The sequence below is a fragment of the Rattus norvegicus genome, chromosome 1, assembly GCF_036323735.1.
Source record: "Rattus norvegicus strain BN/NHsdMcwi chromosome 1, GRCr8, whole genome shotgun sequence".
Classification (NCBI taxonomy): Eukaryota; Metazoa; Chordata; class Mammalia; order Rodentia; family Muridae; genus Rattus; species Rattus norvegicus.
In genome coordinates this window covers 85,185,180-85,202,259 of record NC_086019.1, presented here as the reverse complement: position 1 = coordinate 85,202,259, position 17,080 = coordinate 85,185,180, and the positions used below count along the sequence as shown (strand labels likewise).

Sequence of the window (17,080 nt, the reverse complement as noted above, 5' to 3'; positions counted from 1 at the left end):
AGTTGGGGGCTGGGGAAAAGCAATTTATTAAGCAAATTTGGTGTTTTGCTGCAGAGATAAGTAGGTGTCTGGGTATTGGACTCGAGACGTGTTGGGAGAAGTGAAGATTTATCTGCAGATAGCCTACCAGTTTCCTTAGCCAGAGTAGTCCACTAGTTCCCAAGGAGTACTGAACTTGGGGACTGGAATAATGCAATGAGTGAAGGGAGTAATTTTAGAAGGGAAAGGTCTTTGAATCCAATAGAGAAGGGAAGTATTGCCACTATTTTGTATGTTTGTTTGTTTTGTTTTGATTTGTTTATTTTGTCTTTTTTGTTTTTGTTTTTGGTGCAGAACTAAGGATGAGACTTGGGCATGGGATCTAAAAAAGCAGAGGGAAAAGTGAAGGTCTGCTGTCAGCCCACCTGCTTCACTGAAAGTATTGAGAAAAATAAATATTGATAAAAATTAAAGTGCAACTAAACAAAAAAAGAAAACATGAAATTATCCCAAAATAATTTGAGCTCTTAGTGTCCTATCCCAGGAAGCAGAAAGATTACCTGTAAAAAAACCCAAAACCTTTCATTACAGTCTTTTTCCCATATGTAGAATTTTTTACTTAATCATCATGAAATTAAGTTTTCCCTAGGAAGGATCACTACCTAGCTGTCTGCTACACAGTAGTGCACATTCCCATTAGCCTCCTTTCTCACCATTTAATGTTCTCTTCACTTATTGTCATGATTGTTTCTTTTGTATGAAATATTAAGTGGAACTGTGGTAAATATGTAAAAACAAGTTTTAAGCCAAGAAATCTTCATGGCCCCATTAAAAGCACAATATTTGATGTTCAAAGATTTTTATTTGTAATGCCTATCTCCTACAAATAAACCAATTGCACTAATATACAGATATTGCAAAAATTGGGTATCTGAGGCAGAAAAAATATTAAATTTGATGCCCATGTGAGCTTCAACCTGAGATGCTTACTCAAAACAAAATCTCTCAGAATTACCCCAAGTAATTAATATTGACAACATTTTATGAAACTGTTTTAAAGCTGTATTGTTTACACTTAGCCTAAGCAAACAGTATTATCTGGTGTAAACATTAAACTATGCCTAGGTCTTTGTGCATGTTCTTCCACTTTCTTGGTCATTGTCTAACGGTATTTCTGTTAGTTTCTGTAAACATCTCAGGGCAGGTTAGATACAGTTGTACATACTTTCAATGCCAGGACTTGAAAGGAAAAGCCAGATAGATGGATCACTGATATCTGTGAGGTTGAGGAGTAGTGGTCTCCATACGAACTTTCACTGTATAAGACAAAGCTCCATATTGAGGCTTGTCTTTAAAAATATCTCAGTATACTTAGTGAGTTTATCAGCACAAACATTTTATAATGGCACTAAGGAGATGGAGGCCCAAGTGTCTGAAATTCATTATCATTATCCTCTACCAAGCAAGTTTAAGTTTAACCTTGGTTCTATGAGAACCTATCTCTAATATTTTCTCTTCCCTGAGAAGAAACCCACAACTTCTGTATTTCTCAATATATAAATGTTGTGTGTGTGTCTTACCTGCCTTTATTCCACTGCCTTTTCTAGCCTACAGCACAATCATGCTCACTCATTTTTTGATGCCCTTTCTTCATGTCCCTTTTTTCCTTCCCTATTTACAGATTCCTTATTTGCATCTGTTATCTCAGAGCTCTCTGTTTATCACATTCATTTCTGTTTCTTCTTCTATCAGGATACAATGGGAACCATAAAGAAGATATGTGACTTCCTGGGGAAAAAATTAGAGCCAGATGAGCTGGATTTGGTCCTCAAGTATAGTTCCTTCCAAGTCATGAAAGAAAATGACATGTCCAATTATAGCCTCCTGATGAAAAAATCAATTTTTACTGGTATTGGCCTCATGAGGAAAGGTAAAGAAATTGTCTATCATCAGAATATATTAAAGATTTGTTTTGCCAATGAATCTCTAAGAAAGTGTTGCAAATGTACAGAGAATCACTTCTCACCACTGAAAGCCTCTCCCAAATATTAAAGGTGAATATTTTTATGGAGAAGATGGGGGCATCAAACACTGTGAAAAGTTGATTTATTCTGGGAGATGACCTTAGGATTGAAGATAGTCATGTTCATTAACTTCAGTGAAAAAAAATATGAAAGTAATCATGTTTACATTAGGTATTGTAAAGTCCCTGTATCATAATCCTAAACTCTAAAATATAAAAATTACAATGAAGGAGACCAAATATATCTAAGATGACAACCACAGAACCACAAAAATTGCATTAACACCTGGAAAAGATATTGAACAGTTCAATAGTGCTGCCATAGAGTAGGGCAGAGTAGACAAGAAAAGGACTAAGAAAATTCTCTAGGGTTAAAACCTGATGGTATTAATTTATATGTATGACTGCTCTGTTTGTGCCAGAAGAGGGCATGAAATTTCATTACAGATGGTTGTGAGCCATCATGTGGTGACTGGGAATTGAACTAAGGAACTCAAGGAGAGTAGTCAGTGCTGATAACACCTGAACCATCTCAACATCCCCTTTCTTAAAATAAATGGAGTGAAACTTGAATCAATGTCAGTAAGTTTAGGGAATAGGAAAGGCTGCACAATCCATCCCTACCTACTAAATACAGTTCCTAACTAGAGTGATTAGACAACAAAAAATGGTCAAAGGAATACAAGTTGGAAAGGAAGAAGTTAAACTATTACTATTTGCAGATGATATGCTGGTATACTTAAGTGACAGCAAAAATTCCACCACAGAATTCCTAAACCTGATAAACAACTACAAAAAAGGGACTGGATAAAAAAAATTAACTCAAATAAAGAAGTACCCTTTCTCTATTGAAATGGTAAACAGGCAGAGAAAGAAGGTAGGAAAATAACACCATTTTCAATAGTCACAAGCAATATAAAATATCTTGGTGTGAATCTATAGAACAAGAACTTCAAGTCTGTGAAAAAGAAAATTGAATATCTCAAAAGAGGGAAAGTTCTGCCATGTTCATGGATTGGCAGAATAAATATAATAAAAATGGCTATCTTGCAGAAAGACTCTACACATTCAATGCAATCCCCATGAAAATTCTAACTCTATTCTTCAAAGCATTAGAAAGATCCATTTTCAAAATCATTCGGAATAATAAAACCAGGATAGGAAAAACTATTCTCAACAATAAAAGACCATCTGGTGGAATCAACATCCCTGTCCTCAAAATTTACTACAGAACAATCATGATAAAAACTGAATTGTATTAGAACAAAGACAGATATGTAGGGCATGAAATATAATTGGAGATGCAGAAATGAACCCACACAACTATTGTCACTTTATCTTTGACAAAGGAACTGAAACCCTCAGGTGGAAAAATGACAGCATTTTCAACAAATGGTGCTAGTTTAACTGGAGATCAGAATATACAAGAATGCAAATCAATCCATTCTTACATTCTTGTACAAAGCTTAAGCCCAAGTGGATGAAGGACATACACATAAAATCAGATACACTGAAACTAACTGAAAAGAAAGTGAGGAAACCCTCAAACACTTGGGCAAAGGAAGAAATTTCCTGAACATTACACCAATAGCTTATGCTCTGAGATCAAGAGTCAACAAATGGGACCTCATAAAATTGCATATATTCTGTAAGGAAAAGAGCACTGTCAATAGGACAAAGAGGTAACCAATAAATTGGGAAAAGATCTTTACCAATCCTACATCTGATAGAGGGCTAATATCTAATATATACAAAGAACTCAAAAAGTTAGACTCCAAAGAATCAAATACCTATTAAAAATGGGGTACAGGGCTAAGCCAAGAATTCTTAGCTGAAGAATATTGAATGGCCATGAAACAACTAAAGAAATCTACAATATCCTTTGCCATCAGGGAAATGCAAATCAAAACAACCCTGAGATACCACCTCACACTACTCAGGATGGCTAAGATCAAAATCTCATGTGAGAGTACATGCTGGTAAGGATGTGGAGAAATAGGAACACTCCACCATTGTTGGTGGGAGTGCAAGCTGGTACAAGCACTCTGGAAATCAATCTGGTGGTTCCTCAGAAAATTGGACATAGTACTAACTGAAGACCCAGTTATACCACTCCTGGGCATATACCTAAAAGATGTTCCAATATATAACAAGAAGACATTCTCCACTATGTTCATAGCAGCCTTATTTATAATAGCCAGAAGCTAGAAAGAACCAAGATGTCCTTGAACAGAGAAATGGATACGGAAAATGTGGTATACTTATGTAATGGAGTATTACTCAGCATATTAAAAAGTGACTTCATGAAATTCTTAGGCAAATGGATGGATCTAGAAAATATCTTCGTGAGTGAGGTAACCCAATCACAAAAAACACATATGATGCACACCCACTAATAAGTTTATATAAGCCAAAAAGATCAGAATAACAATGATATAATTCAAAGACCATATGAAGCTATAGAAGAAGGAAGACCTAAGTGTGTCTTATCCAGTCCTTGACAGAAGGGGGAACATAGTACTCAACAAGAGGAAACATGAAGTCAAGTTGTGGAGCAGGTACTGAAGGAAAGTCCAGCAAGTGTCTGCCCCACCTGGGGATCCATCCCATTTATAGTCATCAAACCTAGACATTATTGCTAATGCCAAGAAGTGCTGGCTGAAAGGAGCCAGATATAGCTGTCTCCTGAGAGCCTCTGCCAGAGCCTGACAAATACAGAGGCAGATTCTGACACCCAACCATTGGACTGCAAACAGGGTACTCAACTAAGGAGTTAGACAAATAATTGAACAAGCAGAACAGGCTTGTCACTCCATAGTAAGAACAACAATATCAACCATGCAGAGCTGCCAGGTACTAAACCACCAAAGATTACACATGGAATGACCCATGACTCGAGAGGCATATCAAGCAGAGGATGGCCTTGTTGAGCAACAATGGCAGGAGAGGCCCTTGGTTTTGTGAAGGCTCAAAGCCCTATTGTAGGGGAATGTCAATGCTGGGAGTCATGATTTGGTTAGAGGGTGGAGAGGCACCCTCAGACGGGCAAGAGTAGCAGGTAATGGGTTATGGGGTTTCTGGAATGAAAACTGTGAATGGGAACTACATTTGAAATGTAAAAAGAAAATATCCAATAAAAATCTGACAGCATTTGTCAACCTATGTTTGATTACTTTATGTTCATTACCCTTTTCTTTTTTTGAATTGTCTCTCCTGGATGGGGAATTTCAACTCTCTTTATGTCTCTGCCATCTCTGTATTCTGGGAGAATATTGTGTGTGTCATTTCATAGTTGTTCAGGTAAGGTATGACTTTGCCAGAATGAATCAGACCTTGAGACTTACCCAGACTTGATTAGGTAGTGATAGATGACATGAAACTCAGAGTAGAAGAAAAAGGGTGCCAGTAATCAGATATTTAACAATGAATATGAACATCAGCATAAGCAAAGGAAGTAAGAGTTATGGATTTCATTTTTCCCATAATTTAAATGCATCAGCCTTTACTGTCACTCCTTTTCTGTTCCAGCATGAGATTTGGCTACTAGCAATATAAGGATATCAGGATTTTTCATAGACAAAATGAAATCAAGTACTTACCTTATTGTATTTAATCTGATACACTTATAGCCCCATGTTAGGAAATTCTGACTCAAAATTAAGCATGATATCTCACCACTCACTACAAGAGAATGGGTATCTATACAGTAAAGATTAAGGCCTCTGTAAGAATACACTGGTGTTGCCATATGACTTCATACCTCTGCACTCCAGTCAGTGGAGACATATTTCTCTGTACTAGAACTGAAGGTTTGACCTAAAAGAAGTAGTCTGTTCTTACGTTTCCTACAATGAATCAGAATTTGGCAGAGGTAAAACAGTATATGAACATACAATTATGTAATTAAATACCTATAAAATCAAGAAGCTCTGCTAATATCAAAGGGATAAGGAAACTAACAAGCATATGCTTTAGCAGAGACACATCAGAGGAGATGGACGAGAATTTAAGACAAAATTCTATAAGGACAATTATTATTTCTTCTTTTCCAGGAAGTTTCTTCTAGGATGAGACCACACATGGATTTAATCTCTTCCAAATGTACATAATATTTGTCATGCGGGATAGATTATAGGAACAATACATACATACATACATACATACATGCATGCATGCATAAAATCAGTAATTATAATACAGTTCTGACAAAACACTTGTTCAAACTTCATAATATTTTTTGTATTTTAATTTTCCTAGTGATTATTGTTAGATATTTTTGCATTTGAAAACAACTATTATTTGGGAGGATTCTTTTTCTTTTTTTTTTAATTCACGTTAGGGAATGCTTTAATTTTACTAACCACTCCACAGATGACCTCATTATCAAATAAGAAAACAGTCACAGAGAAGTAAGTTAACCAGTATTCTCTCACATAAGAAACACATCACAACTACGGAATGGCACCCCAATCTTTTGCATTTGCTATGCCTTTTTTTCATTTTTTTATTAACTTGAGTATTTCTTATTTACATTTCGAATGTTATTCCCTTTCCCGGTTTCCGGGCCAACATCCCCCTAACCCCTCCCCCTCCCCTTCTTTATGTGTGTTCCCCTCCCCATCCCCCCCCATTACCGCCCTCCCCGCAACAATCACGTTCACTGGGGGTTCAGTCTTAGCAGGACCAAGGCCTTCCCCTTCCACTGGTGATCTTACTAGGCTATTCATTGCTACCTATGAGGTCAGAGTCCAGGGTCAGTCTGTGTATAGTCTTTGGGTAGTGGCTTAGTCCCTGGAAGCTCTGGTTGCTTGGCATTGTTGTTCATATGGGGTCTTGAGCCCCTTCAAGCTCTTCCAGTTCTTTCTCTGATTCCTTCAACGGGGGTCCCATTCTCAGTTCAGTGGTTTGCTGCTGGCATTCGCCAATGTATTTTCTGTATTCTGGCTGTTTCTCTCAGGAGAGATCTACATCCGGCTCCTGTCGGCCTGCACTTCTTTGCTTCATCCATCTTGTCTAATTGGGTGGCTGTATATGTATGGGCCACATGTGGTACAGGCTCTGAATGGGTGTTCCTTCTGTCTCTGTTTTAATCTTTGCCTCTCTATTCCTTGCCAAGGGTATTCTTGTTCCCCTTTTAAAGAAGGAGTGAAGCATTCACATTTTGATCATCTGTCTTGAGTTTCATGTGTTGTATGCATCTAGGGTAATTAAAGCATTTGGGCTAATAACCACTTATCAATGAGTGCATACCATGTGAGTTTCTCTGTGATTGGGTTACCTCATTCAGGATGATATTTTCCAGTTCCAACCATTTGCCTATGAATTTCATAAAGGCACTGTTTTTGTTAGCTGAGTAATATTCCATTGTGTAGATGTACCACATTTTTTTGTATCCATTATTCTGTTGAAGGACTTCTGGGTTCTTTCCAGCTTCTGGCTATTATAAATAAGGCTGCTATGAACATAGTGGAGCACGTGTCTTTTTTATATGTTGGGGCATCTTTTGGGTATATGCCCAAGAGAGGTATAGCTCGGTCCTCAGGTAGTTCAATGTCCAATATTCTGAGGGACCTCCAGACTGATTTCCAGAATGGTTGTACCAGTCTGCAATCCCACCAAAAATGGAGGAGTGTTCCTCTTTCTCCATATCCTCTCCAGCATTTGCTGTCACCTGAGTTTTTGATCTTAGCCATTCTCACTGGTGTGAGGTGAAATCTCAGGGTTGTTTTGATTTGCATTTCCCTTATTACTAAAGATTTTGAACATTTCTTTAGGTAGTTCTCAGTCATTTGGCATTCCTCAGCTGTGAATTCTTTGTTTAGCTCTGAACCCCATTTTTAATAGGGTTATTTGTCTCCCTGCGGTCTAACTTCTTGAGTTCTTTGTATATTTTGGATATAAGGCCTCTATCAGTTGTAGGATTGGTAAAGATCTTTTCCCAATCTGTTGGTTGCCGTTTTGTCCTAACCACAGTGTCCTTTGCCTTACAGAAGCTTTGCAGTTTTATGAGATCCCATTTTCGATTCTTGATCTTAGAGCATAAGCCATTGGTGTTTTGTTCAGGAAATTTTTTTCCAGTGCCCATGTGTTTCAGATGCTTCCCTAGTTTTTCTTCTATTAGTTTAGTATATCTGGTTTGATGTGGAGGTCCTTGATCCACTTGGACTTAAGCTTTGTACAGGGTGATAAGCATGGATCGATCTGCCTTCTTCTGCATGTTGACCTCCAGTCGAACCAGCACCATTTGCTGAAAATGCTATCTTTTTTCCATTGGATGGTTTTGGCTCCTTTGTCAAAATCAAGTGACCAGAGGTGTGTGGGTTCATTACTGGGTCTTCAATTCTATTCCATTGGTCTATCTTTCTGTCTCTGTACCAATACCATGCAGTTTTTTTATCACTATTTCTCTGTAATACTGCTTGAGTTCAGGGATAGTGATTCCCCCTGAAGTCCTTTTATTTTTGAGGGTAGTTTTAGCTAGCCTGGGTTTTTTGTTATTCCAGATGAATTTGCTAATTGTTCTGTCTAACTCTTTGAAGAATTGGATTGGTATTTTGATGGTGATTGCATTGAATCTGTACATTGCTTTTGATAAAATGGCCATTTTTACTATATTAATCCTGCCGATCCATGAGCATGGGAGATCTTTCCATCTTCTGAGTTCTTCTTCAATTTCTTTCTTCAGAGTCTTGAAGTTCATATAGTACAGATCTTTTACTTGCTTGGTTAAAGTCACAACGAGGTACTTTATATTATTTGGGACTGTTATGAAGGGTGTCGTTTCCCTAATTTCTTTCGAGGCTTGTTTCTCTTTTGTGTAGAGGAAGGCTACTGAGTTATTTGACTTAATTTTATACCCAGCTACTTTGCGTGAATTTGTTTATCAGTTTTAGTAGTTCTCTGGAGGAACTTTTGGCATCACTTAAATATACTATCATATCAAATGCAAATAGTGATATTTTGACTTCTTCTTTTCCAATCTGTATCCCCTTGATCTCCTTTTGTTGTCTGATTGCTCTGGCTAGAACTTCAAGAACTATATTGAATAAGTAGGAAGAGTGTGGGCAGCCTTGTCTAGTCCCTGATTTTAGTGGGATTGCTTCAAATTTCTCTCCATTTAGTTTAATGTTAGCAACTGGTTTGCTGTATATGGCTTTTACTATGTTTAGGTATGGGCCTTGTATTCCTATTCTTTCCAGGATTTTTAGCATGAAGCGGTGTTGAATTTTGTCAAATGCTTTCTCAGCATCTAATGAAATGATCATGTGGTTTTGTTCTTTCAGTTTATTTATATAATGGATCACGTTGATGGTTTTCCATATATTAAACCATCCCTGCATGCCTGAGATGAAGCCTACTTGATCATGGTGGATGATTGTTTTGATGTGCTCTTGGATTCGGTTTCCCAGAATTTTGTTGAGTATTTTTGCGTCGATATTCATAAGGGAAATTGGTCTGCAGTTCTCTTTCATTGTTGGGTCTTTGTGTTTGGGTTTAGGTATAAGAGCAATTGTGGCTTCATAGAAGGAATTCGGTAGTGCTCCATCCGTTTCAATTTTGTGGAATAGTTTGGATAGTATTGGTATGAATCCTTCTATGAAGGTGTGATAGAATTCTGCAGTAAACCAGTCTGGACCTGGGCTCTTTTTGGTTGGGAGACTTTTAATGACTGCTTCTAATTCGTTAGGAGTTATCGGGTTGTTTAAATGATTTATCTGTTCCTGATTAACTTCAGTACCTGGTATCTGTCTAGGAAAATGTCCATTTCCTCCAGATTTTCAAGTTTTTTTGAATATAGGCTTTTATAGTGATCTTTGAATTTCCTCTGATTCTGTAGTTATGTCTCCCTTTTCATTTCTGATTTTGTTAATTTGGACGCACTCTCTGTGTCCTCTCGTTAGTCTGGCTAAGGGTTTATCTATCTTGTTGATTTTCTCAAAGTACCAACTTTTGGTTCTGTTGATTTTTTCTATGGTCCTTTTTGTTTCTACTTGGTTGATTTCAGCTCTAAGTTTGATTATTTCCTGCCTTCTACTTCTCCTGGGTGTATTTGCTCCTTTTTGTTCTAAAGCTTTTAGGTGTGCTGTGAAGCTGCTGACATATGGTCTCTCCTGTTTCTTTCTGCAGCCACTCAGCGCTATGAGTTTTCCTCTTAGCACAGCTTTCATTGTGTCCCATAAGTTTGGGTGTGTTGTACCTACATTTTCATTAAATTCTAAGAAGTCTTTAATTTCTTTCTTTATTTCTTCCTTGACCAGTTATCTTTGAGTAGAGCATTGTTCAACTTCCACGTATATGTGGGTGTTCTTCCCTTATTGTTATTGAAGACCAGGTTTAACCCGTGGTGGTCTGATAGCACTCATGGGATTATTTCTATCTTTCTGTACCTGTTAAGGCCCGGTTTTTTTTTTTTTTTTACCAATTATATGGTCAATTTTGGAGAAAGTACCATGAGGTGCTGAGAAGAATATATATCCTTTTGCTTAGGATAGAATGTTCTATAAATATCTGTTAAGTCCATTTGGTTCATGACTTCTCTTAGTCTGTCTACGTCTCTGTTTATTTTCTGTTTCCATGACCTGTCCGATGATGAGAGTGGGGTGTTGAAATCTCCTACTATTATTGTGTGAGGTGCAAGGTGTGTTTTGAGCTTTAGTAAGGTTTCTTTTACGTATGTAGGTGCTCTCGTATTTGGGGCATAGATATTTAGGACTGAGAGTTTATCTTGGTTGATTTTTCCTTTGATGAATATGAAGTGTCCTTCCTTATCTTTTTTGATGACTTTTAGGTAAAAATTGATTTTATTTGATATTAGAATTGCTACTCCAGCTTGCTTCTTCCGACCATTTGCTTAGAAATTAGTTTTCCAGCCTTTCACTCTGAGGTAGTGTCTGTTTTTGTCTCTGAGGTGTGTTTCCTGTAGGCAGCAGAATGCAGGGTCCTCATTGCGTATCCAGTTTGTTAATCTATGTCTTTGTATTGTGAAGTTGAGACCATTGATATTGAGAGATATTAAGGAATAGTGATTATTGCTTCCTGTTATATTCATATTGGTATGTGAGGTTATGTTTGTGTGCTTTTCTTCTATCTTTTTTTTTTGTTGCTAAGACGATTAGTTTCTTGCTTTTTCTAGGGTGTTGCTTGCCTCCTTATGTTGGGCTTTACCACTCATTATCCTTTGTAGTACTGGATTTGTAGAAAGATACTTTGTAAATTCGGTTTTGTCATGGAATATCTTGGTTTCTCCATCTATTTCAATTGAGAATTTTGCAGAATACAGTAACCTGGGCTGGCATTTGTGTTCTCTTAGGGTCTGTATGACATCTGTCCAGGATCTTCTGGCTTTCATAGTCTCTGGCCCAAAGTCTTGTGTGATTCTGATAGGTCTGACTTCATATGTTACTTTACCTTTTTCCCTTACTGCTTTTAATATTCTTTCTTTATTTTGTGCATTTGGTGTTTTGACTATTATGTGACAGGAGGATTTTCTTTTCTGGTCCAATCTATTTGGAGTTCTGTAGGCTACTTGTATGCTTATGGGCATCTCTTTCTTTAGGTTAGGGAAGTTTCCTTCTATGATTTTGTTGAATATATTTACTGATCCTTTGAGCTGGGAGTCTTCAGTCTCCTCTATTCCTATTATCCTTAGGTTTGATCTTCTCATTGAGTCCTAGATTTCCTGTATGTTTTGGATCAGTAGCCTTTTCTGCTTTACATTATCTTTGACAGTTGTGTCATTGATTTCTATGGAATCTTCTGCTTCTGAGATTCCCTTTTCTATCTCTTGTATTCTGTTGGTGATGCTTGTATTTACAGCTCCTTGTCTCTTCCTTTACTTTTCTATATCCAGGGTTGTTTCCCTTTGTGATTTCTTTATTGCTTCTATTTCCATTTTTAATTCGTTCAACTGTTTGATTGTGTTTTCCTGGAATTCTTTCAGGGATTTTGTGATTCCTCTCTATAGGCTTCTACTTGTTTACTTATGTTTTTCTGCGTTTCTCTAAGGGAGTTCTTCATGTCTTTCTTGAAGTCCTCTAGCATCATGATCAAATATGATTTTGAATCTAGATCTTGCTTTTCTGGTGTGTTTGTATATTCAGTGTTTGATTTGTTGGGAAAATTGGCCTCTGATGATGCCATGTAGTCTCGGTTTCTGTTGCTTGAGTTCCTGTGCTTGCCTCTCGCTATCAGATTATCTCTGGTGTTACTTTGTTCTGCTATTTCTGACATTGGTTAGACTGTCCTATAAGCCTGTGTGTCAGGAGTGCTGTAGACCTGTTTTCCTGTTTTCTTTCAGCAAGTTATTGAAACAGAGTGTTCTGCTTTCGGGCATGTAATTTTTCCTATCTACATGTCTTTGGCTGTTCCTCTGGGCCTGTGTCCTGAGTTCACCAGGCAGGTCACTTGGAGCAGAAAAGTTGGTCTTAACTGTGGTCCCGAGGCTCAAGTTTGCTCTTGGGGTGTTGCTTATGAGCTCTCTGTGAGGGCAGCAACCAGGAGGATCTGGGCCACCCTTTTCGGGAGCCCCTGTGCACCAGGGTCCCAGATGGCGTTTGGTGTTTTCCTCTGGAGTCAGAAATGTGGGCAGAGTGTTGTCTCTTCTGGCTTCCCAGGCATGTCTGCCTCTCTGAAGGTTTAGCTCTCCCTCCCATAGTATTTGGGTGTAGCGAAATGTTTATCTGGTTGGTCCCTTCAGTTTCCGGTGGTGTCTCAGGTACAGGGGACCTGCTGCTCCCGTGCTCTTATGTCGGGATTATCTTTCTTAAAAGAGTGTGATGCATATCTAGTAAGCCATGAACCTGGAAACCATTTTACTAATTGGGGATACCAAATTCACTACCAACCTGCTTCACTACCTTATTATAGTGGAAAATGAAATGGATATGACTGGAAACAATTTTGAAAGGAAAGAGTATGTAAACATAATATTTGTCTTCACAATTCCTATACCAGATTGGTATCATTTTTGAATCATCCAAGTATGAGCAAATCAAATATTAATTCTAAACCCAATTTCATTATTTACCATTAGATAACCTAATTCCCTAAATCATAAATCATTAAAATGCTTTATTAAATATTAGACTTGCCTTAGCTTGAAAGAATTCACTAGGCCAATTTCCCCGTATCCTTTAATTCTTCTTCTTGAGACACAAGTAAAATATATTTTATTGCCTGTAGAGGACTGCGTTGTCTGCCTTATTCAGTAGGCTCTTTCATTCAAGCTGATGAGATGAGTCTGGTTTTAGCCTCCAAACAGTACTTTTCCATATGCAATTGTAGTCTCTGTGATTTCATAATTATATACTGCAGGAAATGCAGATTAGAGATATGTTCACCATGATTGAAACCCTGTTGGTTTGACAAGACTTTTGTAAAGGCAATGACATAATCGGGACATGTGTAAGAAGTATCTTCTGGTAAACCTCAAAAGTCCCAGCCCTTATTACTTTACAGTGCATGTTATTCTAGAAAGTACTAGGGCTATTAATCGTTTTCACTTGTATCTTCAGAAGATCTTAATCAGAGACAGAAAGGGAAGATGACCTACAGCGAGAGAAAGAAGCTTGCCATGTGCAGGTCAAAAAGAAAAGCCTACAATGGTCTGAACAAATCACCATGATATGAGATCTGCAGCCTCCAGAACTATGAGGAAGTTCCTTTTCAACAAGAATTAAGCTACCATATGTTTGGCTTACCCTGCCATCTGAGGCACACAGTTTGGTGGAGATTTTTAGAAAAATTAATGAAAATAACTGTCCATCTGTAAGTAACAGAGGATTTTGACATAGGTGGACTTAGAACTCCATGTGCGTACCTCCAAAGATGTGGTTTTCTCAGATAGACTCTTTTATTCTATTGTGAAACCAAATAAAATTTATTGAGTTGATTTGTTGAGATGTTGTAGTCCAGCATCTATCTGGTTTGGCTTATCAGGATCCAGACATGCTATGGAAATCAATAAGGAAACATGGTCTAATAATGAATAATGTAAGAAACCTGAGAGTAGCAATGGATACTGATGGGACTCCATCTAATCAGAAGACATTTTACATTCATATTAGTTAATGGTATATTGTTTGAATATGCTGCATTAGTGATTTACATTTTAATGAATTCTTAATATGTTCTTTAATACAGCCCACAGGGGAATTAAAATTAACTTATGTGATACTAAAGAAAGAAAGTAATGTGTTGAAAAAAAGCATGACTTCTCCTGTCAATCTTTTTAGATTCAATTCCACATCCATCACTATCACACTGGGTAAAATCTCAAAGACTAATTTTTCCTCATCATCAAAGTTTGAGAACTGCCTATGCCTTTCTCTCACATTCATGAATTCATTAAAAAATTCCACCCTAGGGTTGGGGATTTAGCTCAGCGGTAGAGCGCTTGCCTAACAAGTGCAAGGCCCTGGGTTTGGTCCCCAGCTCCAAAAAAAAGAAAATCCACCCTAGTATGTCCTATATGTCTGGCATTTTTTTTGTGAAATGAACCATTTAGTAATTTAAGATACACTTGGTTTTGAAATATATTAGATACATATTCTGTGTATATATTTAAAGCAGAAATGCATGGAACACATCACAGTGCCAAAGCCAGGAAATACAGAAAGGATGGGGGCTGCTGGGTTGTAAATAGATGAAAGATGGTATGAGAATTTTACCACTTCATTAATAAGGAACAAGATGCAATTATATGAAAGATTTTATGCCTCTGGGGTAAAGAAAGACACAACACAGCATGGCCAGTTGGACAATCTCTAATGCTAACTCTAAAGACCTTCTGTAATGGAGTGTTGAAAACCAATGTGTGGTCAGAAAAGACAGTGCTACAAAGGTTTGGGGCTGAAATTATGTAGATATTCATGCATCACAAAACAACATGGCTGAGTGAAACAGAAGTCCTGCAATGTTGTCAGTTGGGAGTGGCTGGGTCACCTGTATCTTGTGGGAAAATCAAGACAGCTGAAATCCTGCTCATAACTATATATGCAGCTCTCATGTGAACTCTCTCTCTCTCTCTCTCTCTCTCTCTCTCTCTCTCTCTCTCTCTCTCTCACACACACACACACGCACACACACACACAAGAGTATCTTTTTTAAGATATTATTTGAAAGTTGCTTGCATGCTGTGAAGAATTTCTATATGTATAACACTAAAATATAGACAGCAAAATTGAAGTCTGTTTGGATAATAGAGATGATAAACAAACACTGTTGAGTTGTACAATATGATAGAAACTGATTTGATGGGAAGTAGGGATAATCTGGATAAGTAAAAAGATCAAGTCAGTGTTGCTGCTCTTAGAATGTCTAGCATATAGGTTTGGTGAGGAAAAGGTAGGACATAATTTCCAGAGAGGGAGAAATATATATATATTATATAATGATTTCAGAGATTAATTAGGTTTCTATAGAAAATGGTAGTTTGCTTTATTAACTGTGTGGTCTTTATCAAACAGATAGTAAGAGCATATGATGGGAGGATCTAGAGCCGTGTAAGTCCATTATTAACCCACATTTTTGTGTGCTTCCCATTTTTAGGCACTGTTGGGGACTGGAAGAATCACTTCACTGTATCCCAAGCTGAAGCCTTTGATAAAGTGTTTCAGGAGAAAATGGCCGGTTTCCCTCCAGGGATGTTCCCATGGGAATAAAATTTCAAAAGTTTTAAATATTTTATGAACATTGATATTTATGTTTCTGTTGTTCTATGTCTGAATAACTGAATGTGGTCATCGAATAAATCCTGTTCTGGTATTGTGAAAGTGATTTTTTAAAAGAGTGTATTACTAATACTAGTAATATCAACAATGGTGGTGGTGATGGTGGTGGTGATGGTGGTGGTGAAGGTGGTGGTGATGGTGGTCATAGTGGTGGTGGTGGGTGTACCTTTCAGTTTGCAGTGCCTTCAGAGGCCAGATGTTTGCAGTGGTAATAGGGACCTGCAGTTTCATGAAGCTGTAAACTTCCTGTTTCGGGTACTAGAACTGATCTCAGGTTCTCTGCCTAAGCAATACAGTACTAGTAGTATATTTCCATTTTTGATAGTCATCTCTTTAGCCTAGAATTATGGAGTCTTGAGTCATCAAATATTTGCTCCTTTTGTTAATGTATTGTAGCATATTACAATTTACTTACTAGAATTCCAGCTTTAAAACATTTTCTTTTCATTCATAAGTAATTTATTTGGGGTTTTATTTACTGAGAATGGACATGACAAAAGATTCTCAGTGTGATGCTATGGAAATTAAACAAGTATTACTCAGTATTTATGTATTTATCATACTTTGCACAAGTATCACCTTAAGTTGTTCTGAAGAAACATGTATATATACATTCTTAGTTTTTTCTTTTTCTCTTTTCTTCACTTATTCATTTAATTATTTATTCACTTTACCTGCTGGTTGCAGCCATCTCTTCTCCTCTCATCCCACACTGATAACTTCCTCTCTCTGACTAATCTTCTCTTCTTCTCAAGGAAGGGGGGCCCTCCCATCAACTCTCACAGGAATGAACCCACCATGGCACATCAAATCACACCAGGACTCAGTTCATCCTCTCCTACTGAGTCCAGAGAAAGCAGCCCAACTATGGGAAAGGGATCCAAAGGCAGACAACAGAGTCCAGTCAAAGACATCCCCTGCTTCATTTGATCTTCATGAGACTCACATGAAGACTAAGATTCATAACAGCCACATACTTGTAGGCAGCCTACGTCCAATTAGTGCATACTCTTTGGATAGTGGTTCACTCTCTGCAAGCCAACATAGGCCCAGGTTACTTTCCTCTGTAGGTCTTCTTCTGGTGATCTTGACCACTGCAGCTCCTTCCACAATTCTTCCTTAAGACTCCAAGAGCTCTGTCTAATGTTTGGATGTGGTTCTTTGTCTGTTTTTACCAAATAATGGATAAAACCTCGAAGATAGCATATACTATAGGCTCTTATTTGCATGAATAGAAGTGCATCATTAAATAGTATCAAGGATTTGCTATGTGCCCTATGGTGGTAGTGTTGTAAAATTATAAAAAGTACTGTCTTTTACCCCCACTAGGTCCAGAACTGCTGTGCCC

The 17,080-nt window shown here is 37.6% G+C and overlaps 1 protein-coding gene across 3 annotated transcripts in view; it reads left to right on the top strand.

Annotated features, from left to right (window-relative positions):
• The window catches only part of LOC120099768 (sulfotransferase 2A1-like), a 56,891-nt gene extending 41,117 nt beyond the window's left edge, over positions 1–15,774 (top strand). Inside the window, exons 5-6 of one of the 3 annotated variants that reach the window (XM_039100815.2) lie at positions 1,732–1,909; positions 15,551–15,774. In XM_039100815.2, coding sequence (XP_038956743.2) covers positions 1,732–1,909; positions 15,551–15,663 — 291 coding nt within the window. In that variant the 3' untranslated portion in view covers positions 15,664–15,774. Of the gene's footprint in view, positions 1–1,731; positions 15,088–15,550 lie in introns of those variants that run through there. The other 2 variants (XM_063280915.1, XM_063280914.1) reach the window with 2 other exon arrangements.
• The last annotated feature ends 1,306 nt before the right edge of the window (positions 15,775–17,080 follow it).